The 25965-nt window shown below is 38.6% G+C and overlaps 3 protein-coding genes across 4 annotated transcripts; 1 reads left to right on the top strand and 2 right to left on the bottom strand.

The window, feature by feature from the left end:
• Positions 1–10614: 10614 nt before the first annotated feature.
• LOC107772539 (uncharacterized) lies at positions 10615–10980 on the top strand. Its single transcript, XM_016592040.1, has one exon. The coding sequence runs from the start codon at positions 10615–10617 to the stop codon at positions 10978–10980; it is 366 nt and encodes a 121-aa protein (XP_016447526.1).
• Positions 10981–12463: 1483 nt separating this feature from the next.
• On the bottom strand, positions 12464–16181 carry LOC107772538 (G-type lectin S-receptor-like serine/threonine-protein kinase At1g11300). Its single transcript, XM_016592039.2, has 7 exons — positions 14778–16181; positions 14296–14406; positions 14018–14214; positions 13730–13940; positions 13370–13607; positions 13134–13284; positions 12464–13000 (listed from the first exon to the last, which is right to left on the bottom strand). Exons 1-7 carry the CDS (start codon positions 16054–16056, stop codon positions 12701–12703), a joined length of 2487 nt encoding a protein of 828 aa, XP_016447525.1. The 5' UTR covers positions 16057–16181; the 3' UTR covers positions 12464–12700.
• Positions 16182–21667: 5486 nt separating this feature from the next.
• On the bottom strand, positions 21668–25152 carry LOC107772540 (G-type lectin S-receptor-like serine/threonine-protein kinase At1g11300). 2 transcript variants are annotated; one of them, XM_016592041.2, is made up of 7 exons: positions 23667–25147; positions 23463–23570; positions 23180–23376; positions 22894–23104; positions 22547–22790; positions 22312–22462; positions 21668–22215 (listed from the first exon to the last, which is right to left on the bottom strand). In XM_016592041.2, exons 1-7 carry the CDS (start codon positions 24943–24945, stop codon positions 21916–21918), a joined length of 2490 nt encoding a protein of 829 aa, XP_016447527.2. In that variant the 5' UTR covers positions 24946–25147; the 3' UTR covers positions 21668–21915. The 2 variants fall into 2 exon arrangements, 1 of the variants encoding a protein (XP_016447527.2); XR_012708081.1 differs by having other exon boundaries at positions 22077–22215; positions 22566–22790; positions 23667–25152.
• Positions 25153–25965: the final 813 nt, after the last annotated feature.

The raw sequence follows: 25965 nt of genomic DNA, 5'->3' as shown, positions 1-25965 counted from the left end.
CATTACACAATCCAAGTGGCATTCTAGAGAAAGCGAATGTGCCATAAGGACATGTAAAGGTTGTCTTCTCTTGGTCCTCCGGGGCAATTAGAATATGATTGTACCCCGAGTAACCATCCAGAAAGCAATAGAAAGCCCGGCCGGCAAGACGATCAAGTATTTGGTCAAGGAATGACAATGAGAAGTGATCTTTTCTAGTCACCTTGTTCAGCTTCCGGTAATCCATACAAACTCTCCACTCGGTGACCGTTCTAGTGGGAATGAGCTCATTATTGTCATTGGTTACCACGGTCATACCACCCTTCTTCGGCACACACTGCACCAGAGAAGTCCACGAACTGTTAGAAATAGGATAAACCACCCCAACATCTAGCCACTTGATAACCTCTTTCTTTACCACCTCTTGTATCGCCTCATTTAATCTTCTTTGATGCTCCAAGGAAGGCTTTGCATCCTCCTCCAAGATGATTTTGTGCATGCAAAATGCGGGGCTTTTTCCCCGAATATCAACTAATGTCCATCCGATTGCCCTTTTTCGCTTTTGAAGAACCGCCAAGGTGGCCTCAACCTGCATGTTAGTAAGGCAAGAAGAAATAATAACAAGTAAAGTAGAATTTGAACCCAAGAATTCATAACTGAGGTGTGGAGGAAGTGGCTTCAACTCCAACACTGGTGGCTCCTCGATCGATGGCTTTGTTGGTGGAGTTTGGCGGTTTTCATGATCCAAAGATAGCCTCCTAGGCTTATAATAATATGAACCCATACCATGCAATGCATTCACGCACTCCACTCTACTAGCATCATCATTGACAACCATATTAAGAAGCACGACCTCAAGGGGATCTTCAACATGGATCATGGAACTTGTGTCATTCACTGTCACAGCTGTGACAATGTCCACAAATAAACACACCTCCGTGCTATTGGGTTGTCTCATTGATTTGCAAACATGGAATACCACCTTCTCATCCCTCACTCAAAAAGTCAACTCACCCATTTCAACATCAACCAATGCCTTCCCCGTAGCTAGGAAAGCCTACCAAGAATAATCGGCACTTCAAAGTCCACCTCACAATCCAATATGACAAAGTCGGCCGGCAATATAAACTTATCCACCCGGACAAGAACATCATCAATAATGCCCAACGGTCACTTCATCGATCGATCCGCCATTTGAAGTCTCATTGAGGTAGGTCGAGGTTGTCCAGTTCCCAAAATCTTGAAGACCGAGTAAGGCATCAAATTTATGCTAGCTCCCAAGTCACAAAGGGCCTTGGCAAAATCCGCACTTTCGATAGTACAAGGGATAGTAAAAGTTCTGGGGTCCTCAAGCTTAGGTGCCATTGAATGCACTATGGCACTCACTTGATTATTCATTTTAATTGTTTCGCACTCCATCGACCTTTTCTTTGTTACCAAATATTTCATGAACTTACGTACCCCGACATTTGCTCAAGTGCCTCCACCAAAGGCATATTGATTGTGAGGCTCTTCATCATGTCAATGAACTTTTTGAATTGATTATTACTCTTTTGCTTTGCTAACCGTTGAGGATAAGGTGGAGGTGGCCTAGGCAAAGGTGCCTTGGCCTTTTGTACAACCAGCTCGGGCATGTCAATCACGTGTTCCCTAGACGGGTTCATGACATCTTGTGTCTCTACCTCGGCTTCATCATCAATATCAATCCGCACATCATTGTTCATATTTTGATTAACCACATCATCAACAGTCAAAGGTACATCATCATTCCGTAACTCGACATCTTTATCCATAACTTTTGTTTTGATTTGAGACATTCACATCACCACCTCTCCCACTTCTTGTTGTAACCGCCATCACATGATTATTATTTCCACCCTTCGGGTTCACTACCGTATCACTTGGTAGAGCACCCTTTGGACGAGTATTCAACGCTTGAGAGATTTGGCCTAATTGCACCTCCAAGTTCCGGATAGATGTGTTATGAGAAGTTAATTGAGCATCGGAATCTTGGTTCTTTTTCATTATTTGCTCGAACATGCTTTCAATTCTCCCCATATCACTTCCGGAAGAACTAGGACCTTGAGAAGGAAAGGGGTGGATTGTTCGGTTGTTGGTACATGGGAGGACTTTGAAAGCCTTGCCCCCGATTGCCTTGGTTCCCGCTATTGTTCCACCCTCCTTGATTGTTGTTGCTGCCCCAATTATTGTTATTACCATTTAAATTCCATTGGTTGCTTTGATTCCCCCAATTGTTGTTTTGGTTGTTGTTATTCCAATTACCTCTGCCTTGTTGTTGATTGTTGTTATTACAATTACCTCTTCCTTGTTGTTGATTGCCCTAATTTCCTTGAGGACGCCATTGTTGATTCAAAGAGTTGCCTCTATTCCCTTGGTAGTTATTGACATATTGGACCTCTTCACTTTGATCATTATAGCACTCATTTGAATAACCATCACCCTCATTGTTGTTGTCATATTGTTCACAATTATCTTGAGGTTGTTGTCCTCTTTGCCTCCTTTTTAACATAGAAACACCTTTCATTGCATTGACTTGGCACGGGTTTTGGACTTGTTGCAGTTGTGCCTTTGCCAATTGATTCATAGTTATTGTAAGCTCGGCAATAGCTTGGCCATAATCGTGCAATTCCTTGTGCAAATGGATGACCGTGGGGTCACCTTGGGGCACATTTGCTCGGCTTTGCCATGCCGAAGAGGTGTCGGCCATTTCATCAAGTACATCACATGCCTCTTGGTAAGAAAGTTTCATAAAGTTCCCTCCGGCCAACTGGTTCAAAATGCATTGATTTGTGGTGTTGATGCCCCGATAAAAGGTTTGTTGAATCATAGCTTCGGTCATGTCGTTATTAGGGCACTCTTTCACCATTGTTCTATACCTTTCTCATATCTCGTGCAAAGGTTCCATTGGCTCTTGCTTGAAAGCTAGAATTTCATCCCGAAAAGCTGCCATATGACTTGGAGAAAAGAACTTGGCAATAAATTTGTCCACCAATTCATCCCATGTTGTAATAGAATGATTTGGGAGCCTTTCTAACCAATCCAATGCTTTACCCCAAAGAGAGAACGGGAAAAGCCTCAATCTCAACGCATCCTCGGACACGTTTTTCTGCTTGCTACCCTAGCATGTATCCACGAACCCCTTCAAGTGCTTGTAGGCATTTTGATCGGAGGCGCCCGTGAAATACCCTCTTTGCTCGAGCAAGGTCAACATAACATTTGTGATTTGAAAGTTTCCCGCCCAGATTTGGGGAGGAACAATAGCACTGGCATATCCTTGATTTGGTAAAACTCTGGGAGCCACTCTCGGCGGTGCCGGAGGAGGGTCTGGAATATTGTTGTTCACATTTGCATTTACATTGGCATTTCGGCCTCTCCGTGGAACTTGAGGTAAGACCTCATCTTGTTCTAGATCCTCTACCTCCTCCCCCGCTATCACTTTGACGAGAGGGTCATTTGCATTAAGCGCCATTTGTACCTGATTGATTGACACAAACAAAATTAGTAAACAAGAAGGAAAGAGAAGCAAAACACAAAACTAAATAAATAGATAATCAACACCGTAAACTTCTCGGCAACGACGCCAAAAAGTGATCGCTGCCAACTCGACGCTACACTAAGGTAGGAAGAGCGGGTCGCAATAGCTTTTACCCGATATAAGGGTCGGGATCGATTTCCTCAGGGAGCTAGTAGTGGAGTTGAATTGTTTGTCTATCCTAGAGATGTGTTTGTGCTCCTAATGTCACTTCAAACATTTTTGGGTTTTCAAATTATAACTATTTTTGTAAAACTATTGATTAACACTAAATTATACTGCGAGAATATTGCTAAGTTGTATCTAATGGGAAGAAGGGCACTAGGGTCGTGACACTAGCTAGGTGGCTAATTGACGAGTAGATGTTACTAAGGTTCGATTGACATAATTGGGGCTTATGCTATAACCGTTGCACAATTTTACCCACTCTCACAGCTCTTGGTAGGGAGAGTGATTTTGCCCAATTGACTCTCTCGAGACCAAATGGGTAGGCAAATTAGACCAAGCTACTAGGGTTCAAGTAAGGTAATTACTCTCTCGAGGTTTAACCCGTTAATTGGGACTATCACTTCTTATGAGTCCATCCCAATTCCGTGTTGGGTCAATTTTGGGGTCATAGACTCTCTTTCTCGAGAAGAGTTAAACCCACAAAGCTTGAATCAGTATTTGCAACCACCAATTCTAGATTACAACATAAAATCAACCCAAATAGCAAACACCCATAGTCAATCTCACATTAGATGGCAACACCCATCAATTACCCACACTAGGGTTAAGTCACAACCCTAGCTAATGGGTTTAGATACTCATGTTAGATAAAGAAATTGAAGAAATAGATGAAGAACTAAGCATATTAATTAATTGCTAAAATTAATCTACAAGAATCTGTTGTAAATGTAAAGCAAAAGTGCCAAAAATGGCTACAAAAATTGGTCTCACGAGCACAGCTCTCCACTGATATATCTCATAACCTAAAAAATGGTAAAATGTTCTATTTATACTAGGCTGGAAAAACTGGACAAAAATACCCCTGCGGGGCCAGTGCGGGCCGCATTAAATGGACCGCGGCCGCACTAGGCTCACTTTTGCTTCTCTGAACTTGGACTCCGTGGACCGCATAGAATGGACCGCGGCCACGGAGGGAGCTGGTGCGGTCCGCGCACTCACGACCGCGGACCGCATGACAATGGCTTTGAAAACTTCATCTCTCTGAATCTCTCTGAAGAGGTTTGTGAATTTTTTATAAAATCCCAAAAGTGTTCTGTTTTTGGCTTTTTTAAAATCACACAGCGAAAATGCCCTTCGTGTTCGCGATGGTCAGGCTGGGTGAGCCTTCGCGTTCGTGCACACGGGCTCGCGTTCGCGAAGAGTAATCTTCTCGAGCCCTCGCGTTCGCGTCCAAGGGTTCGCGTTCGCGTAAGACAACTACCCCACCCTCTGCCCAGGCCCATTTGGCCTTCGCGTTCGCGTGGTCAGGATCGTGTTCGCGAAGGGTTATCCCCCCCAAAGCCTCACGTTCGCGACCTAAGCTACGCGTTCGCGTAGAAGGAAATCCTTCAGAAACAATTAACTCATCGCGTTCGCGTGGGTACTCCCACGAACGCAAAGAAGGAAGTACCAGAAACCCAACAGCTGAGAAATCTGCAACAGTTTCTAAGTCCGAAACCCTCCGAAACACATCCGAATCACACCCGGGCCCTCGGGGCTCCTAACCAAACACACATACTAACTCAACAACTTCATACGAATATATCTGTGCGATCAAATCGCCAAAATAACCTCAAAAACAATGAATCAAACCTCAAAATCAAAGGATTTTTCTCAAAATTCATAAAACATCAACTTTAGCAATTTAGGTCCGAATCACGTCAAACGGACTCCGTTTCAACCAAAATTTACAGAAATAACTTAAACCATATATAAGACCTATACCGGGCGCTGGAACTAAAATACGGGCCCGATATCATCGCTTTCTAATCAGATTTCATTTCAAAATTTCTTAAACATTTTCAGAAAATAATTTTACTTAAAAATTCATTTCCCGGGCTGGGACCTCGGAATTCGATTCCGGGCATACGCCCAAGTCCCATATTTTCCTACAGACCCTCTGGGACTGTCAAATCACGGGTCCGGGTCCGTTTATCCAAAATATTCGCCAAAGTCAAATTTATTCATTTTAAACTCAAATTTCATCATTTTTAAGCTTTCTGGCTATGCGCCCGGACTGCGCATGTAAATCGAGGCGACTCTAAATGAGGTTTTCAAGGCCTCGGAAGCACAGAATGCAATTAAAAAAATAGGTGATGACCCCTTGGGTCGTCACAATAAAGAAAATCCCAAAAATGAATAGAAGTGATATTTGGAACCAATAAGCAATTCCAACCTAAATAGATACCCGACTCCATTCCAAGCTCTCTGTGGAAATCGATCCCGACCCATAAATCGAGTAAAAGCTATTGCGATCCTCTCTTCCTCCTTTTTGGTAGTGCGGAGTAGGCTGCGCTCACTTTTTGCAACGTATAGATACTCGTTACCATACCTATACGTCGTACTCAACAATTACCACATAGCAAATAGGACTCGACTCATAATCCCTCAAGCTAAGGTTAGACCAAACACTTACCTCGAACTTTCACGGCCAATTCAAGCCTCAAACACCGTTTTTCCTTTTGAATTTGGCTCCAAATCAATTGTATCTAGACATAATCGACTTAATAACATCAATAAATTCTAAACAATTCAATTCCAATGCTTAATTATAGCTTTCCCATCATTCTTCCCAAAAAGGCAAAAATTGACCCCGGGCCCGCTTGGGCAAAATACGAGGTTCGGATCAAAACTCGATCACCCATTCACCCACGAGCTCGAATATATAATTTGTTTTGAAATCTGATCCCAAATCGAGGTCAAATTCCCAAATAATCAAAAAGCCCTAGCTCTATCTAAATCCCTAATTTTCTACCTTTAATCTCATGTTTTAGGCCTAGAAATCTAATGGGTGTTGATAAAAATGGAAGAAAACGAGCTTAGGATTACATACCTATGAAGCTATGGTGAAGTTTCTCTTCAAAAATTTCCCAAGAGGTGTGGAAAAGAAGAAGTTGTGAAAAATGGTGAAATTCCCGTAATACATTCTGTTTTTGAACTTAAAAATAACTGGGCGGATTTTGGTCTATACCATCGCGAAGAAAGGAATGCGGTCGCATAGGGTAAGGGAGATTGGTCACTGCGATCGCGTTCAAGGCACTGTGATCGCATAGAAGAAAACGGGTTCCCTTCCCAGGCTTGGTTTAATACATCGCGATCGCGGAAGAAACAATACGATCACGTAGAACAAATTGTGACCTCCCAGAATTTACTCTACGCGATCACGGAAGGACCTATGCGATCGCATAGCACAAAACAGGACCCCTGAAGTTTACACTATGCGATCGCGAGACTTCCTATGCGATTGCATAGTACAAAATAACTTGACACCTGCAACAACAGAAAGCTAGATTTTTCTAAGTCTAAATCACCCCGACACCTATCCAAAACTCACCCGAGCCCTCGGGGATCCAAACCAAATATACACACAACCTTAAAAACATCGTACGGTCTTATTCGTGTAATCAAATCACCAAAATAACATCATGAACATCGAATTAAACCTCAAAATTAATGAAATTTCTCAAAACTTCTTTAAACATCAAATTTTGCATTTAAGGTCCGAATCACGTCAAATGGATTTTGTTTCTTACCAAACTTTACCGACAACACATATAAGTTATATTGAACATGTACCGGGCTCCAGAACCATAATACGGTCCCGATACCACAAGTTTCACATAACATTTTACTTTCAAAAACCTTTATATTTTTTAGAAAATAATTTCTTTTAAAAATTCATTTCTCGAACTTGGGACCTCAGAATTCGATTTTGGGCATATGCTAAAATCCCATATTTTCCTACAGACCCTCCGGGACCATCAAATCATGGGTCCGGGTCCGTTTACCCAAAATGTTGACCGAAGTCAACTTAATTCATTTTATAGCCAAAATTTATCATTTTTTCACAGATTTTCACATAATAGCTTTTCGACTATGCGTCCGAACTGTGCACGCAAATCGAGGTGATGCTAGATGAGTTTTTTAAGGCCTCGAAATGTAGAATTTTATTTTAAAAACAAGTGATGACCTTTTGGGTCAGCACAGAAATAATGTCTGTTCTTGATGGTATCGGTCTGTATGTTGGTTTCAGAGCCCGGTATAGGTTTAAAATAATAATTAAGTTGAATCTGTGAAATTTGGTAAGAATTGGAATTGGTTTGGTATAATTTGGACCTTTAGTTGACAAAATAAAAGTTTCAATGTTCTTAAGTGATTTCATGAATTTGAGGTTAAATTCGTAGTTGTTGATGTTATTTTGATGATTTGATCACACTAGCAAGTCCGTATGATGTTTTTAGACTTGCATGCATGTTTGGTTTGGAGCCCCGGGGGATCAAGTGAGTTTTGGATAGGCCGCGGAGTGAATTGGACTTAGGAAAATTTCAGCTGACATCTGGTATTTTTGCCCAGGCCTCTGATCAGGCTTTGCATTTGCGAAATGGTCAGGCTTGGGAAATGCGACCAAAGTATCGCAATTGCGAACCAAGCTTGGGCAGGCCCTCATCGCAATTGCGACCTCATGGCTGGGAAATGTGAACTCCCTACATCGCAAATGCGACTATTCCTTCGCAAATGCGAAGATGACAGGATTTCAAAGGGTTCGCAATTGGTCGCAATTGCAACATCTGAGACCTGTTAAGTGGGATTTTGACGGGATTCTTCTTCATTTTTACAACTTTTCAAAACCTAAACTCCCACAGGCAATTTTCTTGAAAAGAGTTCTTCCCCAAATCATAGGTAAACGATTTCTAACTCATTTTCTTCAATCCATAACATCTTTTTACATGATTTCACTTCAAAATCTAGTTTTTTCATAGGAAATTGGGTGTTTTTTGGGTAGAAGTTAGGATTTTCAAATTTTGGGGATTTGGACCTCAATTTGAGGTCTGATTTCAAAACTAATTGCATATTTGAGTTCGTGAGTGAATGAGTAATCGGATTTTGGTTCGAACTTCGGGTTTTGACTAAGCGGGCTCGGGGTCGGTGTTTGACTTTTTGGGAAAAATAATGGGAAATCTATTTTCATGCATTAGAATTGGGTTGTTTAGCATTTATTGATGTTCTTAAGTATATTATGACTAGATTCAAGTGAATTAGAAGTGGAACCGAGAGGTAAAACAGTAATTGAGGCTTAATCTTATCTGTGGAATTGAGGTAAGTGTTTGGCCTAACCTTAGCTTGAGGGAATAAGAGTTGTGGTCTATTTGCTACGTGTTAGTATCGAGTACGACGTATAGGTGTGGCGACGAGTATCTATACGTTGGAGTCAAGCATGCCCGTGGGCTTTATATCCTGTTTGTTGTGACTTTATTATGTATCGATCATGCTCAATTGATGATTACTAATGTTGAACAAAGATTATGAAAGTTCTTGGTAATTGACTATTGTTGAGGATTGACTCAAGTTAAGTTCCATTTTGTAAAGTCATTGTTGAAAACGAGATTAGTTATAGCTGATTCCCTTGCCGAGATGTTATTGTTGATATTGTTGAATCCCTTGCTGGGACGTATTGTTTCTATTGTTTGGATGAGGAAGAGTGTAAAGCACAAAGGGTGATGTTGTGCATGATATTGTCCGTGAGTGTAATGCACGAAGGGTGATGTTGTGCCGATATTATGAGTGTTAATGCACGAAGGGTGATGTCATTCCATGATTTGAGAGTTAATGCACAAAGGGTGATGTCGTGCCATGATTTGAGAGTTAATGCACAAAGGGTGATATTGTGCCATGATTATGTGAGATAAAGTACGAAGGGTGATGCCATGCCATTTCTGTTGTATCATATGGTGAGAATGAGAGTAAATGCACGAAGAGTGATGCCGCGTGTTACCGCTTCCTTATTCTTGTTGATATAGATGTGATGTTCACTATGCTTTATTATTGATGTTTCTTTATTGGCTTATTGTTAGAACCTCATATCTCCCGTAGCATGTCCCCTCCCCACCTTATTCTGTTGATTCCTGTTATTATGATTCTGTTTGTATATGATTTAACTGCACATGTATATTTGACTGTCATGTCCTAGCCTCGTCACTACTTCGTCGAGGTTAGGCTCGACACTTACTCAGTACATGGGGTCGGTTGTACTGATACTACACTCTGCACTCTTTTGTGCAGATTTCGGTACTGGACTCGGTGAGTAGCTGAGGAAGCTGCCTTCAGTCCAGGGAGACCAAGGTAGATTTGTTGGCGTCCGCATAGCCTAAAGTCCCTCTTCCCTATTTAGCTTTTTTGCTGTCTCTTTTCATTCTGAGAACAGTTGTATTTTTCTTTCCAGACTTGTATTTGTAGTAAAAATCTTAGTCGTTCGTGAATTTGTGACACCAGATTCGTGGGTAGACATGTATCGAAGTATTTGAATTTATTTTAACTCTTCCATGTTTTTCATTTGTTTAGCTATAGTTACTGTTTATAATTGTTTGGGTTAATTGTTAATGTGTAAAACCTTAATAGTTGGCTTGCCTAGCTTTCACGAGTAGGCGCCATCACGATTCCCGAGGGTGAGAAATTCGGATCGTGACGGTAAAGTTACAGAATCACAGGAAAATTAAGTTTTATCTTAAGATGCAATGAATAATATGGAAGCTAGCGTAATTTGGATGGAGGGTAAATAGTTTAAATGTACATGAAATAGTAAAATATTTATTAGAATCACATAATAGTTCCTTTATTAGTAGAATATATAATTAGTTTCAGTTAATATATATTATTAAAAAAATTCCCTTTTTTCACATTTACAAACATAGTCATGTTATGAATATTATGCACAAAATTGCTCCATTACAACACCAACATACTAACCTTGTTCCTATCTAATTTCACCTCGCCTAACTAATTTTATACTACTTTCTCCTATAAATAAGACTTACAACACTTAGTTTTAATCACTAATCTGACAGTTTTGCTTCTACTTTCTCCTCCTCTCAAAAAAAATGGCCATACAATTCAACTTTCTCCTCCTCTCAAGTCTCTCAGTCCTAGTTATTGCTTCTACTTTCTTTCATGTTTCCTCTGCAAAGAATGGCCTGAAACATAATTTCCTTAATGGTCAGCAACCCATAAACCCAAATGACCCTAAAGTTGTGGGAATCGCGACATTTGCTGTGAATGAGCACAACAAGGAGGCTAAAAGCAATTTTCGACTTGTAAGAGTGATGGCAGGAGGAACTGATGTAACTCCTGACGGTACTGTTTATCAATTGCAAATCAGTGTAAGTGAATCAAATGTTATCACAACCCGTCTCGTGGTTGTTTTAATGCATTCAAACAATGTTAAAGACCTTCTTTCTTTTGAATGATTATCTTTTCTTATAAATTTAGTGTACGTTCATCTAGAAATGATTATATTAGAAGCATTTATATTAAATAAACTATTTGAATTAGATTGTTTATCTTGTTCTATTCATTCGTTTGGCCATATTAAAGATGGATGATAAATTTTCATTTTGGATAAATCGAATAAATTCTATTTGATATTATTCAAAATTGTTCCCCAAATGTCCCAATTGTCTATTTTGAGAGTCTCAAAATATATATCACATGGTATTTTTCTATTTGCTAATCCATCCTGTATCTTGGGGAAATTGTGCAGAACTCATTCTTCCATAAATCTAGAATTAAGGGTTGTGTGACCAAAAAAAAAAAAAAAAAAAAAAAAAGAAGACCGTGCTGTAAGCCTAAAACGGAAAATCCCATCCACAAAATTATCACTTTTCTTGTTAGTGATATAGCCTAAAACACTGCAGATACAACATTTTTTCCTCCTAATTTCTCATAATAGTTTTTCCCCAATGTTGATTAATCCACCAATTCACTTAGCTTCTATAATTACTAAAATTTTCCATATTTATTAAGAATAACACCACATGATCTCTGCAATTTTCTATAAATTAGATTAGAAAAACAGAGGTAAAAGGATTGGTCATTCATCACCGTTCCGTGCATCAGAACGTGAAAATTTTGAAGTATTTGACTGCCATTATTAGAAGTTGTTAATTGCTACATGTAGATCAACTATTCATGGGATTTCATCAGATCTATGATTTTTTCCTTAGTCTAGTTTCTTTCCAAGGAGTTTCATAATGCAAGGCTAAAGATTCAATGTAAGAATCTTGTTTAAAAATTTATAGTAAATCGAGTTTTTTTAAAATACTTTTTTGGATAATTTGAGAAATTGTTAAAAGTGATTCCTGTTCCTGTTTTTAGTTCATTACATGCATAAGTGTAGTATTTTCGTTTTTGTTGTCTTCTTGATTTCTTCTTTATCTTGTTGCGTATAGTATAGCATTTGGCTATAGGAAGGAACCATTCTGCAATTAAACAGTAATAATGTTGCTGCTCATCCCTTTTTTTGTTGCTAGGAATTGGATAGAATCCCAAGAACTTTGGGCCTTAGACTTCGAGATTTGATCGTACTCATAAGAAATACCTTTTGTCAGAAAGATAACTCCTTGACATAATGTTGATCATAGTTGTAAATTTAGATTTTTTTTCACAACGATTAAATATTACAGATTTTTGGGAAGGCATCCGAAAAAGAAATAGCTACAGATACAAATTTAAGGAAAGAAATGATCTTTGCCTGCCTGTTGAAAACTTTACAGCCAGGGGTGGATGCATGCTTGCCGAAGTGGTGTCATGCAACACAACTTCATTGGAAAATTTTACTAAATATATTTATTAATAGTGTACGAAAAGTTAAGTAGGAAAAAATGACCTACATGACATAAATTTTGTCTTGGCGTGTTGGTTATGTGCTTGATTTTGCTCTAACAGATCATGGGTTCAAACCCCAACTAGCTTATATTTTTATTTTGCAAATATTTGAGAGAGCCTTTGTGGTTAAAAATTGTGATAACTACAATTGAACTTGAGACTTTTTCTAACTTAAGACTTAACAAAATCAATTAGATTAAGGCTATTTCTTGTTTAAAAGTATTATAATCAAATTTATATTCCAGTTCTTCTACATATTTCGACAACGCTTACAAAATTTCTGGGTACGCCCCCGTTTACAGCCTATCGTGGTTCCACTACAGTAATGGAATCAGTATTCACAGAACCTTGGCTATTAGAAGATCCTTGCTCTGAAGAACCACGTCCTCCGGTAAATGCAGGTTGCTTAGGAGTAGGTAGGTCAGCAATGTCACTAGTCAGCATTGATAGAACCGTGGAGACATTTGGCCTATCTTCTGCATATTCTTGAACACATAATAATCCAATATGTACACATCTCACAACTTCTTTCTCAAATCTTGGATCAAATACTTTGGAGTCTATCAATTTTACAATATTGTTTTCCTTCCACAACTTCCATGCCTGAAGAGCAAAGACATTGACAAACAGTGAAAAGTTTTTGTTCAGAAGTTTCGTGTTTTTTCTCTATCTTTATCATTTTTTTATAAGTAATCAAAGACATTAAAGCTTCATGAGTATGCAAGACTGAACTTACATATGCAAATAGAGTCAGTTCATCTTCATCGTTGTAAAAACTGGAATTCTTCCTTCCACTGACAATTTCCAATATCAACACTCCAAAGCTGTAGACATCTGATTTTTCTGAGAATCTTCCATGCATTGCATATTCAGGGGACATGTAACCACTGCATAACATATAAAAAAAAGAGACCCAATAACTAATCATGTCATTTCATCCATGACAAAATTAAGGAAGCAATCCAAACTTACTATGTGCCAACAACTCTTATTGTGTTGGCCTGATCTTGATTTCCTCCAAATATCCTCGCCATGCCAAAATCTGAAATTTGTGGGTTTAGGTGTTCATCCAACAGGATGTTGCTTGCTTTCAGATCTCTATGAATAATTCGTAGTCTCGAGTCTCTGTGAAGGTAAAGGAGGCCTCGACCAGTTCCTTCAATAATGATGGCTCTCTTACTCCAATCAAGGAACTTTTCCTGGTGTGAACCTAAAAAGGAAGAAATGTTTGATGGATTTTGTTTCCTTAAGACAGTACAGCTTTTGTTTGATTTTGGAAGTCCTTAAGTAACAATAACACGCAAAAACAATGAAAGAAAGTTAAGCACTAACCAAAAATATATGCATCTAAGCTTCTATTCGGCACGAAATCATAAACCAACATCTTTTCCCCTCTCTCTATGCAGCAGCCAAGAAGTCTAACAAGATTACGATGTTGTAGTCCAGAGATCAAGACGACTTCATTCATAAACTCCTCTAGCCCCTGACTAGAAGACTGTGAAAGCCTTTTCACTGCAATTTCTTGTCCATCTTGAAATTTTCCCTGCAGACAATTGATCCAATTTATTCCATATTTTGCTCATTTGTCAAAACACATAGAGCTGCATCGAGAGACATTACTCTGTAGACCGGACCAAAGCCTCCTTGCCCCAGCTTGCTAGCCCAGTGAAATTTGTTAGTTGCATTTGCTAACATGTCAAAGCTGTACAATGTCATGTCTTCAATTTTGACTTTGTTGATGTCATCTTTAATCATGCTTTCCTTGTAATAGTTTGGAGATGCTTCTCTTAAGAATGCTTCATTTTTTCTCTTCCTTCCTGGTTCAGAATGGATATTCAGAAATCAAATGATCTACAAAGTAAAAGCCCTAGTATCAGATATCTTATTTGATTAATTACCTCTATGCTTAGTAAACAATATCCAGAAAAGGTATCCACATAAGGTAACTGTTACCGAGACCGTCGACACCGTGATTGCAACTACAGGGATGCGTTTCTTGTGATTTGCATCTGCAAAACTTGTATGAGTCATAGACAGTTCTTGAGAGTGTAGAAAGTATCAGGAGTTTCTTGTTTATATTTATCAAAGACTAAAGGGGCAGCCCGGTGCACTAAGCTCCCGCTATGCGCGGGGTCCGGGCCGGGAAGGGCCGGATCACAAGGATCTATTGTACGCAGCTTTATCCTATATTTCTGCAAAAGGCTGTTTCAACGGCTCGAACCCGTGACCTCCTGGTCACATGACAACAACTTTACCGGTTACGCCAAGGCTCCCTTTCATATTTATCAAAGACTAGAAGACATTAAATTCAACTCACCTTGTTGTTCCAATAACATAAGCTAAACAACTAAAAGCTTAAGGTTGAAAAGAAGTATATTACCAAGTTCAGAGTAGGCAAGGCGAATGAACAAATCAGCCGCCCCATCCGTGGAGAATTCTTGAATATCAATTAAGCTTCTATTCCAATGCATACAACCTATGCCTGTGTAGTATGAATATGCCATGCAGGAACAATTTTTCAAGCAATCATTCTCACAGTTTTCTTTTGTAGAGGATACCCAAATTGCAAAATCTGGCACTCCCATTGTCTGCAGCTTCAAAAACCCATCCTGCTTTCCCTTGTCAACATCAGTTTTGTTTCTTTCACAGTCCAGTGCAGTATTTCTGATGCATCCACCATTCCAATCTCCCTTCCCCCATTCTCCTTCATTTTTCGGCTTAAACCCTCGTATACAACTGCACTTTGGAGAATTCTTAGGGTTACAGCTTCCAAATTGCCCGCACTTAGCATAAAAATCACACTCACTTCGGGGATTAGCCCATGCTACCATCCAATCCTTCTTATTTGGATCCCAAACTTTCTCCTGATAAGACCCTGTGGAATTCAAGGAATAATAGAGTATCGAAGACTGATCTGGGTTGGTATAAATTTGGTATGCGGTGCCTGCATTATCAGCTACAAGGTCAACACCAGAGTCATAAAAAGATTTCATTTCTGGTAATCCGATGTAGATCTGTTTATTCCATGGACCACTACGCCAGTAAGGAGAGCTATTGTTCCAAATAAAAGCCTGGGGAAGGTATTGAGGTTGAATTCCAGCTGAGAAACTCCCGATGGATGGATCATCAGGACTTCTCCATGATTTCAGGAAAGTCGTCGTGTTAGTAAACTTATTAATCCCCATTTTCATCAACGGTAAGAGAGAATCTGTAGGGTATTGAAAACTTTCCCATAGAACTCTCCCATTTGAGCTGTCTTTCAGGACTAAGTTGCCAGTGTCCAAGAGCCCGGCGGTTGAATTCCTTATAGAGTTTGAAACACTGGATGACCAAACAATCTGCTTCTGTCCATTCAAGATTACAAGATTCCCATCTTCTGATATTGTGAGTATTCCATTAGAATCATGTAAAGGTTTGTCTCTGTTAGCTACCCATACTACAGTTGGTGTTGGTGATGGTAGGTTAAACATAATACCTACATAACGATTTGCAGAATTCCCAGGGCTGAAAAATCCCAGTTTAAATCTTCTGCCTCTGGAAAATACAGTTTCCGAGTCTCTCACGGGTGCACTACTGCTAATGGTATCTGAGGCACTGGCGCTGGAAAAAACTTCATAAAAACAACAAAGTAAGAGATGACAAAACAGAGATAAGCTCATCCTATTTTCTGCCAACAGGTTCAGTCGATCATTTGAAATGTAAGAGCTGAGAACTTCAAGGATGACCCCCCACCCTTTTTTTTTTGTTTTTACTTTTTAGCCACGAAAATAAGTTGTATTAATACTTAAAATTTAATACGTATATATTTCTCTTCAGTTTACTTTTCAATCAGTTGTCAATTAATTGTTGGGCCTGTGTCTTAAATGATTTCTTTAGTGGCCATTTTGGCTTCTAACTCTACGCGTACTGTATTTCTGAGTATTTCTTGTGCATTTGATACCTGTGATTCTGTAAAAAAAATTTGGGCAAGGAAGGGTGTCTCTCATCCATGTAAAAGCTATATACTCTAAGTATAAGATAGTGATCAAATTTTTATTTTTCCTTTCTTTTTATTTCATTAAAAGTCAGAAATTTTTATTTTTCCCTGATGAGTGATGACATCTATTTAGAATTGTTATTCTATATAGTGGTTTGTTACCTTGAATCGTTGAAAATATTTTTCTCCAAATAAGTGATTATGACTCGCCTCATTTATATAGTCTTGTTGTAAATATTGTTCAGGATTTGGTAGATCAGAAATTTCGGTAGCGAGCATAGACAAAACCATGGATACAATTATATCCATCTTTTACATATTCTTGAACACATAATAGTCCAACACGCGCACATCGCAAAAGTTCCCTTTCAAACTGCTTATCTATTATCTTGGGGTCTACCAATTTGACAAACCATGTTTTCATTCAATTAACACGCCTGAAGAGCAAAGTCATTGACAAAACAATAGCAAATTGAGCAACGGAAAGTTGACTTTTATTCGCTAAATGTTGAACCGTTTGATCACCCGTTCAATATAATTTTCTTGAGATAGCCATAACTTCTTGTTTCTCCTATCTCGAGTTATCTGCAATCCCAAAATATGTTGAGCTGGACCTAAGTCTTTCATTTCAAAGGACTTAGAGAGTTCTTTCTTCAACTGTCTAATTTTTGTTGCATCTTGTCCGACGATCAACATGTCGTCTACATAAAGTAAAAGTACAACAAAATTGCCATCCGAAAATCTCTAAATGTAAACACACTGATTTGCAACAGTCCTTTTATATCCTTGACTTACCATAAATGAGTCAAACTTTTAGTACCACTGCCTCGGTGCTTGCTTTAGGCCATATAAACTTTTCGTAAGCTTATAGACGAGGTTTTCTTTTCCTGAAACCTCAAAACCTTCCGGCTGCTCCATATAGATTTCTTCATTTAGATCACCATGAAGAAATGCTGTCTTGACATCCATTTGTTCAAGCTCCAAATTCAAACTGGCTACCAATCCAAGGATGATGCGGATTGAAGTCAATTTTACAACTGGTGAAAATATTTCATCAAAGTCAATTCCCTTTTTCTGTAGGAATCCTTTGACTACTAACCGGGCTTTGTGCTTCACCACCTTTCCTTTGCCATCTTTCTTGAGCTTGAATACCCATTTACTCTTCAGTACCTTCTTTCCTTGTGGAAGTTTCACAATCTCATAAGTGTTGTTTTTCTGTAAAGAGTTCATCTCTTCGGTCATTGTTTGCAGCCATTTTTCTTTATCCTTATGAGATATAGCTTCATGGAAACTCTCTGGTTCTCCATCTTCAGAAAGTAGAATATACTCGGTTTTTGGGTATCGAGTTGATGGAATCTGACCTCGTTCAGATCGACGAGGTTGTTGATTATTAGCTTCAGGAGGTGTACCGTCATCATTCCCCTGTGATGGTTCTGTAGTTTCCTGAGGGGTTTGTACCTCCCCCTGCCAAACATCCTCCTGTTCTGCTTCTGGTACTGCTTCATGCTCCCCCATGCTATTTGTGTCAAACTGCAATGGTAGTGGATCTGGACCAACTTTTTGGGCACTAGAACCTCTTTCATAAGACATTGTGGGCTTTTCAATGTCTTCAATTGTCTGGTTTTCGTGGAATACAATATCCCTACTTCTGATCACCGTCTTCTATATTGGATCCCATAATCTATACCCAAATTCTTCATCTCCATAGCCTATGAAGATACATGGTATAGTTCTACCATCAAGCTTCTTCCTGAGCTCCTTGGATACATGTGCATGTGCTAAACAACCGAATACCCTTAAGTGACAATATGAGGGATTCTTACAAGACCATATTTTCTCTGGAACCTCAAAATTCAACGGGGCTGATAGTGACCGGTTGATTAGGTAGCAGGCGGTGCGAACAACTTCTCCCCTGAATGGCTTAGGCAGCGTTGTCATACTGATCATACTTCTGACTCTTTCCATAATAGTCCGGTTCATTCTCTCGGCTACTCCATTGTGTTGTGGGGTGCGTGGAACCGTCTTTTCATGTCGAATCCCTTGTCCCTTGCAATAAGAATCGAACTCCTTGGAAGTATACTCGCCTCCATTATTTGAGCGAAGGCATTTTAATTTCTTTCCCGTTTCACGCTCTACCATGGCATGAAATATCTTGAAATAATCAAAAACCTGGTCCTTTGTCTTTAAGAAGTACACCCACACCTTTCGAGAAGCATCATCAATGAAAGTCAGAAAATACCTATTGCCGCCAAGTGATTTCTCCTCCATGGGACCACAAATATCAAAGTGTACCAGACTGAGTAACTCTGATTTTCTGGTTGAAGAAAATGTAAAAGAGACTCTATGTTGCTTTCCGAATAAGCAATGATTACAAGGGTCTAAAGCAGCGTTCTTGTCCATTCTGATAAGCTGCTTTTTCATTAGAATTGATATCCCCTTTTCACTCATGTGACCGAGTCTCTGGTGCCATAGGTTTTGAGATGCATCTTTTTCCATAACATTAAGGCTGTCTGAATATACCTTCAAATGAGTTTTATATAAGTTGCCACAAATATGTCCTCGAGCTAGAATTATAACCCCTTTCAGCAATTTCTATGTGTTTTTTCCGAAATAACTTTCATAGCCCTGTTTGTCAAGAGCTATACCTGATATTAGGTTTAGATGAAGATCTGGCACATAACGGACATCCTTCAATATCATTGTACTCCCGATATTTGTTTGTATTTTGATATCGCCAATTCCAACTATCTCACAGGAAGAAGTGTTCCCCATCTTCACTACTCCAAAGTCTCCTGCTTTGTATGTTGTGAAGAAATCTTATCGGGATGTGGCGTGGTATGATGTTGCAGTATCTACCACCCATTCGTTTTCTTCTTGACTTGAGACGTGAAGGCATGTCTCTTCTTGGATGGAACAAATGGCTACCTCTCCGTGGGTAGTGACTAATGCATATCCATCCTTCTGCTTCAACTGCTCCTTCTCCTTATGCAATTTTCTGCAGTTCTTCTTTAAATGGCCCTTTATTCCACAATGGTAGCACGCATAAGATGACTTCATACTATCTGTGGATTTTCCCCTACTCTTGCTTCTGCCTCTCCTCTTATCTTGACTTCTTTCTTGTTGTCTCCCTCTTTCTGTAATAAGGGCATGCGACTCACCATGATCGATGTCCTTTCTTTTGCCTTCTTCATTAAATAAGGCATCTTTAACCATAAACATGGTCAGATTTCCACTAGGAGCTGAATTACTGAGAGAGATTACCAGCGTTTCCCAGCTATCAGGAAGAGAATTAAGAAGTAGTAGGGCTTGCATCTCATCCCCGAGCGGCATGTCAACAGACGATAATTGATTTATCAAGCTCTGAAACTCATTGGTATGCTCGACAACTGAAGTTCCGTGCTTTAACTTCAAATTTACCAAACGCCTCATCAACAAGGCTTTGTTCCTAGCGGTCTTGGCTTGATACATCCCTTCTAACTTCACCCAGAGGGCATACGCGTCTGTCTCTTGTGCAACATGATGAAAAATGCTATCGTCAATCCATTGTCGAATTTGACCGATAGTTTTTCTGTTTAATTTCTTCCACTCTGCTTCTTTGGTGGAATCGAGGTTCTTACCCTTTGCTTCTTGGGATCAAACAAATCTTTACAACTGAGGAGATCTTCCATACGAGGTCTCCACAATGTGTAATTTGTGGCAGTAAGCTTTATCATAGCTTCAGATGATGATGACTCTTCCATTATATCTTTAAAATGGCTTGGTCAAAAGTTTGGAGCAGAATCTCACCAAACGAACCTCACCAACGCGTCCAGAATGGTGAAAATTGGTAGGATTGACTCTTCTTGGATCAAAATAGGGTCTCAAAAAATTTTCAAAATTTACACCAAACTTTTGGGGGTTAAATCGAAAATATGCTGAACTTGTGGGGCAGATTTATAATTTCAGTAACTTCAGGGGTTATTTCATAAATTTTTGAAAATTTATGATGACTGGGCGCTGACTAGATGCTGACTGGATGATGACGTGGCGCTGACTGGGCAATTACTATTCATCATCTTCTTCCTTGGATAGAAGAAAAAAAAATAGTAAAATTTAAATTGCCATAACTTCTTTGTTTTAGCTTTGTTTTGGCTCCGGAAAATTGCGTTGAATTCGTATCGACGCAAGGAATCTAATGAAATGATCAAAACACACTGAAGATCACGTTTTCGAAAAACGTAAATCCGGGTTGAAATTTTCAGTGTTTCGATATTTCTCGATGAACACAGAAATATGATACCACTTGTTGTGATTCTCGGATCAATATGAAGATTATTTGGGAGGAAAAATAACTCTATTTCACAAGAATAGAATTAAGGAGAATTTACACCAAGAATTTCTCTCTACAAAAAAACCTCACCAAACTCTCTTTTTGTTCTCACAATCTCTTCTTGGATTGTATTTCAATCTCTCTGGATTGATATTTCTGTGTAAAACATAAAGCTCTATTTATAGCCTTAAAGAAGGTGGTTGGTAGTTGAATTCTTCATTCAACAATGGAGGCTTCAACAATGGTGGCTTCTAGAATGGGTTGGTGGCGTCAACAATGGTGGACTTCTAGAATTGGTAGTTGGAAGCAGCTGAACTTATCACAAATCACACTTGTTGTCTTCTTTTAAACCATGAAATATAGTACAACTGGTCTTAGTCGTCAGCAAAATCCTTGCCATGCCAAAATCTTAAATTTTCGGGTTTAGTCTTCATCCAATAAAAGTGTTGCTTGCATTCAAATCTCTGTAAGAATTCCTCACCAATCCCCTCAATGATGATCTCATGTTGACTCCAATAATATGGCTTGAATGTACACTAAAAAATAGAAAGTCTGAAGTTAATATTTCAGATTAATTTTCCATAGAATCAATTAAAGAAAGAGGTAGGCATCCAAGCTTCTTTTGGCATGTATTCATAAACCTGCATTTTCTAATGGATTCTTAATATAACTGAGAAAACTTTGAGTAAAGTCATTGTTAGGTCCGAAATAATTAGGTGTTATGCAGAAGCTAGTAACGCAAACTTTGAACGACGATAAATCATACAACAAAAGAGAAATATACCAAAAGAGACAAAAACATTTAACGTGGTTCAGTCAATTGACCTACGTCCACGGTGGAGATGACCAATCCAATATATAAAAGAGAGTACAAAAATATTGATAGAACAACCTTACGAAGTGACACACTAACACTTGTTCCGTAAAATTTTTCCCCTAAACATGACTCTCAAACCTCATATGGCTACATTGTGGATGCTATTGAATGAGAAAAGATGATCCTCGATTTATAAAAGTCCAAACATTTTCCTACAAAAAAGGGACTAGCCAAATATGGGAGATTTATAGTTTCTTTCTACAAGAAGGAAAACCCAATTATGATAAATATGTTGCCCTTTCCTTCAAGAGATAGGAAAACCAAATATGGTAAGAAAATCAAAACAACTCCTAACAGCCATTACTTTAAAAAATCACATACAAGAAGGAAATTAAACCATAAAAAATATAAGACGTCTATCGTCCTTCCATAGTAGTAATGCTAACGGTGTTGACAGAGCCTTGAGTTCTACAGGAATCTTTATTGGAACAGCTTGGTCCTGTTGTAAATGCAGGTTGTTTAGGACTTGGTAAATCAGCAATTTCCCTGGTGAGCATAGACAAAACTGTGGAGACATTTGGTCTGTCTTCTGCATATTTTTGTACGCACAATAGTCCAACATGTACACATCTTAGAATTTCCTTCTCGAGCTGCAGGTCAATTATCTTGGGGTCAACCAATTCGACTATCTTGTTTTCGTTCCAACGCTTCCATGCCTAAAGAGCAAGTGCAATGACAAGACAAAGGAAACTTGAATTATGAAAAGTTGTCTTTTCATTAAAACTAGGAGCTTAATTTTCATATGAACTTACATATGCTAGAAGGCTTATTGCACAATCATCTTGGTGAAAGCTAGTGTTCCTCCTTCCACTTATAATTTCCAATAATAAAACTCCGAAACTGTAAACATCTAATTTTTCTGAGAATCTTCCTTCCATTGCATATTCAGGTGCCATATAGCCACTGCATCACATTATGAATTTGAATGGTTGCTTGTTATTTTCATTTTAACCACAGAAAAATATAGAGTAAGATCCACAAACTTACTAGGTTCCAACAACCCTACTTGTATTGGCCTGATCTTGGTTGCCTGAAAAAATCCTTGCCATGCCAAAATCTGAAATTTTGGGGTTCAGGTATTCATCCAACAAAATGTTGCTTGCCTTCAAATCCCTGTGGATAATCCTTAGTCTTGAATCCCTGTGAAGGTAAAGGAGGCCTCGACCAATTCCCTCAATGATGATTGCACGTTTACTCCAATCAAGGAAGTCTTCTGCTTCCAGGTGTGAACCTGTAAGTATATTGAAAAACATACAAGTGAAAATATTTCAAACAATTTCCCTTTTAGCTAGACAGTATGTAACATAAAAGAAAAGTAATGGTAATCAACTAACCAAAGATATAGGCATCCAAGCTTCTTTTTGGCATGAATTCATAAACCAGCATCTTCTCCCCTCTTTCTATGCAGCAGCCAAGGAGTCTAACAAGATTACGGTGTTGAAGTTTGGAAATCACCACCACCTCATTCATAAACTCCTCTAGCCCCTGGCCAGAAGACTGTGAAAGCCTTTTCACAGCAATTTCTTGTCCCTCTGGCAATTGTCCCTGTAGTTATATCATATTCCGTCAATTTCTATTCTGGAAAAACATAATAAATGACTCAATCACAGAGAACATTACTTTGTAAACTGTACCGAAACCACCGTGCCCAAGCTTGCTAGAGAGGTGAAAGTTGTCAGTTGCATTTGCTAGCATGTCAAAGTTGTATAACGGCAGCTCCTCAAATTTAGCTTGGTTGATGTCATCTGTAACCATGCTTTCCTTGTAGAAGTTTGGCAATGATTCTCTTAATAAGAGCTCACTCTTTTTCTTCCTTGCTGATTCAAAAGCACATTAGAGATAAACTGATAATGAATAATTAAAGCTACTGGACATTTTCTAATGTTACAGATTAGATTGTTACCTCTGTGCTTAGCCAAATATTTACATGAAAAGTATCCAAAAATGGCAAGAACTATTGAGCCTACTGGTACTACGATCCCAATGGCTACTTTAATATCTTTCTTTTGATCTGCATTCCGAAATAAGCTTACATCAGACCTACGTTTTGGGCAAGCAGAGTTTTGTACTAGCTTATATTATAGTTCTGAAAAGAATAAGGTATTACCAAGCTCAGTGTACGAAAGACGAATGAATAAATCTGCCCCGCCCGTGGAGAATTTCTGAACATCAAGTAAGATTCCTTCCCAATGCATGCATCCTATGCCTATGTAGTATGAATAAGCTATGCAGGAGAAATTCCTCAAGCAACCACTTTCACAATCTTCTTCATCCAAAGATACCCAAATAGCGGAATCCGGAACTTTCATTGACTGCAGCCTCAAAAACCAATCTTGCTTACCTTGCTCAATGTTGGAGTTGTTTCTTTCATTCTCTAATGCAGTCTTTCTGATGCATCCATTGGTCCAGTTTCCTTTTCCCCATTCTTCTTGACTTTTTGGTTTAAACCCTTGCAAACAAGTGCAAATTGGTGAACTATTAGGATCGCAGCTTCCATAAGGCCCACACTTTCCATAAAAATCACACTCATTTGCAGGGGTTGCCCATGTTACGGTCCAGTCATTCTTCCTATCATATAGTTCTTTTTGCTGCAAAAATCCAGTTGAGTTCAAGACTAAGTAGAGCATCCCATCATCTTGATCTGAATATGTATAGGAGAAGTAGGCAGTACCCATGTTGTCATTTACTAGCTCAAATCCACTGAAATAGAAAGAAGTCATTTCTGGTACTCCAATGAAAATCTGTTTATTCCATGGACCGCTACGCCAATGAGGTAAGCCATTCTTCCATATGAAAATTTGGGGAATGGTTTCAGGTTGAATTCCAGCTGAGAAACTCCCATCAGAAGGATCTAAGGGACTTCTCCATGATTTCAGCAGATTCGTCGTGTTAGTACTCTTATCGCTGCCAAGCTTCATGTACTGCAAGAAAGAATCTGAAAGATCACTAAAACTTTCCCATAGAGTTCTCCCACTGGAGCTGTCTTTCAAAACTAAGTTTCCAGTATCTGAGAGCTGGGCAGTAGTATTTCTCACAGCTGTTGAAATATTGGATGACCAAATACTCTTCTTCTGTGCATTCAAGATTACAAGATTTCCACCTTCTGATATAGTTATTCTTCCACTAGAATCTTGTAAAGGACTGTCTCTGTTGGCTACCCATACAACACTTTGTGATTGGGTATTAAACATAATACCAACATAACGATTCGTCGAATTCTCAGGACTAAAAAATCCCAATATGAATATGTTATTTTTGGAAACTAAAGTTTCTGAACCACTCAGAGATTGATTGATACTAATGGTGTCTGATAAAGCATTTGCTATATGAAAAAACAGAACAAGAACAGCGTGCCAAAGAAAAATCTTCTTACAACTTAGCTTCATTACTTATCAAGCTTTAATTCTGCCAATAAGCACGAGAACTGGGGTTGTCATCTGAAATTCATTTTCCTATAGTTGCAGTATTTCACGATAATTCTTTTCTTATTTGTCAACAACAAATGTCTGAATCAGTGCCTCTTGACCCGTCATATTGGATTTCATACAGTTGGTGATTACTAAAATGTTTGATCATTAATTTAGGATGCCTAAGGAGACCACATCAACATAAGGGAAATTTCCATGCTAATTAGAAATGTCAAAAATATGATATTTCCTTATCAATCTTAAGCCGGACATGACCAACAAGTAACGCTGCGACTTTGGGGTCAGCGCTTTATTTGAACATGGTAGTTCAAATGTCATATTAAATAATATGTTGATCGAACATAGGCAGTGGGCAGAAGGATATTTCACTAGAATAAGATTGTCAAATTAATCTCTGCACCACTATATGACATAGGCAGGAAACTTCCTTCCCAGTTATTTAATAGAGTTATGTTTGAATACAGGAGGAACGGTTCAAAAATAATTCTACAATAATTGTTTAATTTATTTTCCTTTTTAACATAATTTCTGATTATTGAATGTGAATTGTGTATTTGACCAAATCTTAATTAAAAAAACAAATTGAACCTTCCAATTTATGGGTAAAAATGGTGGAGGATTAGCTGACACTAGATAAAAAATGGTTTCAGTCGGAGTTCTTGAACATGTTCCAAAGTCACTTTCTGATTGGGTTCCTAATTTACTTGATTTTCCCTGCGTTAGTTAGCCATTATATATAGATATCCAAATTGCAAGGAAATGTCGTTTGGTGTTAATTGATAAAAATTGTGGATTCAGAATTCTAGTTTTTAAGTTAAAGAATTCTAAATTAATAATTTATACATATTTAATAAATTTCTTAAAATAAATAAACAATCTGAACAAAAATTACGTCCGAACCCACAGGAAATGTGCTAGTTCCGCCCCTGCATATCAGCCAATTATAGTGATAAGGATATAACTTTGAAACTTTTATTT

This window comes from Nicotiana tabacum, chromosome 3 (genome assembly GCF_000715075.1).
Source record: "Nicotiana tabacum cultivar K326 chromosome 3, ASM71507v2, whole genome shotgun sequence".
NCBI lineage: Eukaryota > Viridiplantae > Streptophyta > Magnoliopsida > Solanales > Solanaceae > Nicotiana > Nicotiana tabacum.
This window is presented reverse-complemented; position numbering and strand designations above follow the sequence as displayed.

What these genes read in the sequence shown, in the direction of transcription:
- LOC107772539 (XM_016592040.1), top strand. Translation starts at nt 10,615, where the DNA reads ATGGCCATACAATTCAACTTTCTCCTCCTCTCAAGTCTCTCAGTCCTA.
- LOC107772540 (XM_016592041.2), bottom strand. Translation starts at nt 24,945, where the DNA reads ATGAAGCTAAGTTGTAAGAAGATTTTTCTTTGGCACGCTGTTCTTGTT. An exon ending in ATATTTGGCTAAGCACAGAG is followed by an intron (nt 23,377 to 23,462) that starts GTAACAATCTAA and finishes CTTTTGAATCAG; the next exon opens with CAAGGAAGAAAAAGAGTGAG. An exon ending in CTTGGATGCCTATATCTTTG is followed by an intron (nt 22,791 to 22,893) that starts GTTAGTTGATTA and finishes ATATACTTACAG; the next exon opens with GTTCACACCTGGAAGCAGAA.
- LOC107772538 (XM_016592039.2), bottom strand. Translation starts at nt 16,056, where the DNA reads ATGAGCTTATCTCTGTTTTGTCATCTCTTACTTTGTTGTTTTTATGAA. An exon ending in CCTTGCCTACTCTGAACTTG is followed by an intron (nt 14,407 to 14,777) that starts GTAATATACTTC and finishes CAAGTTTTGCAG; the next exon opens with ATGCAAATCACAAGAAACGC. An exon ending in GCTTTGGTCCGGTCTACAGA is followed by an intron (nt 13,941 to 14,017) that starts GTAATGTCTCTC and finishes AATTGTCTGCAG; the next exon opens with GGAAAATTTCAAGATGGACA.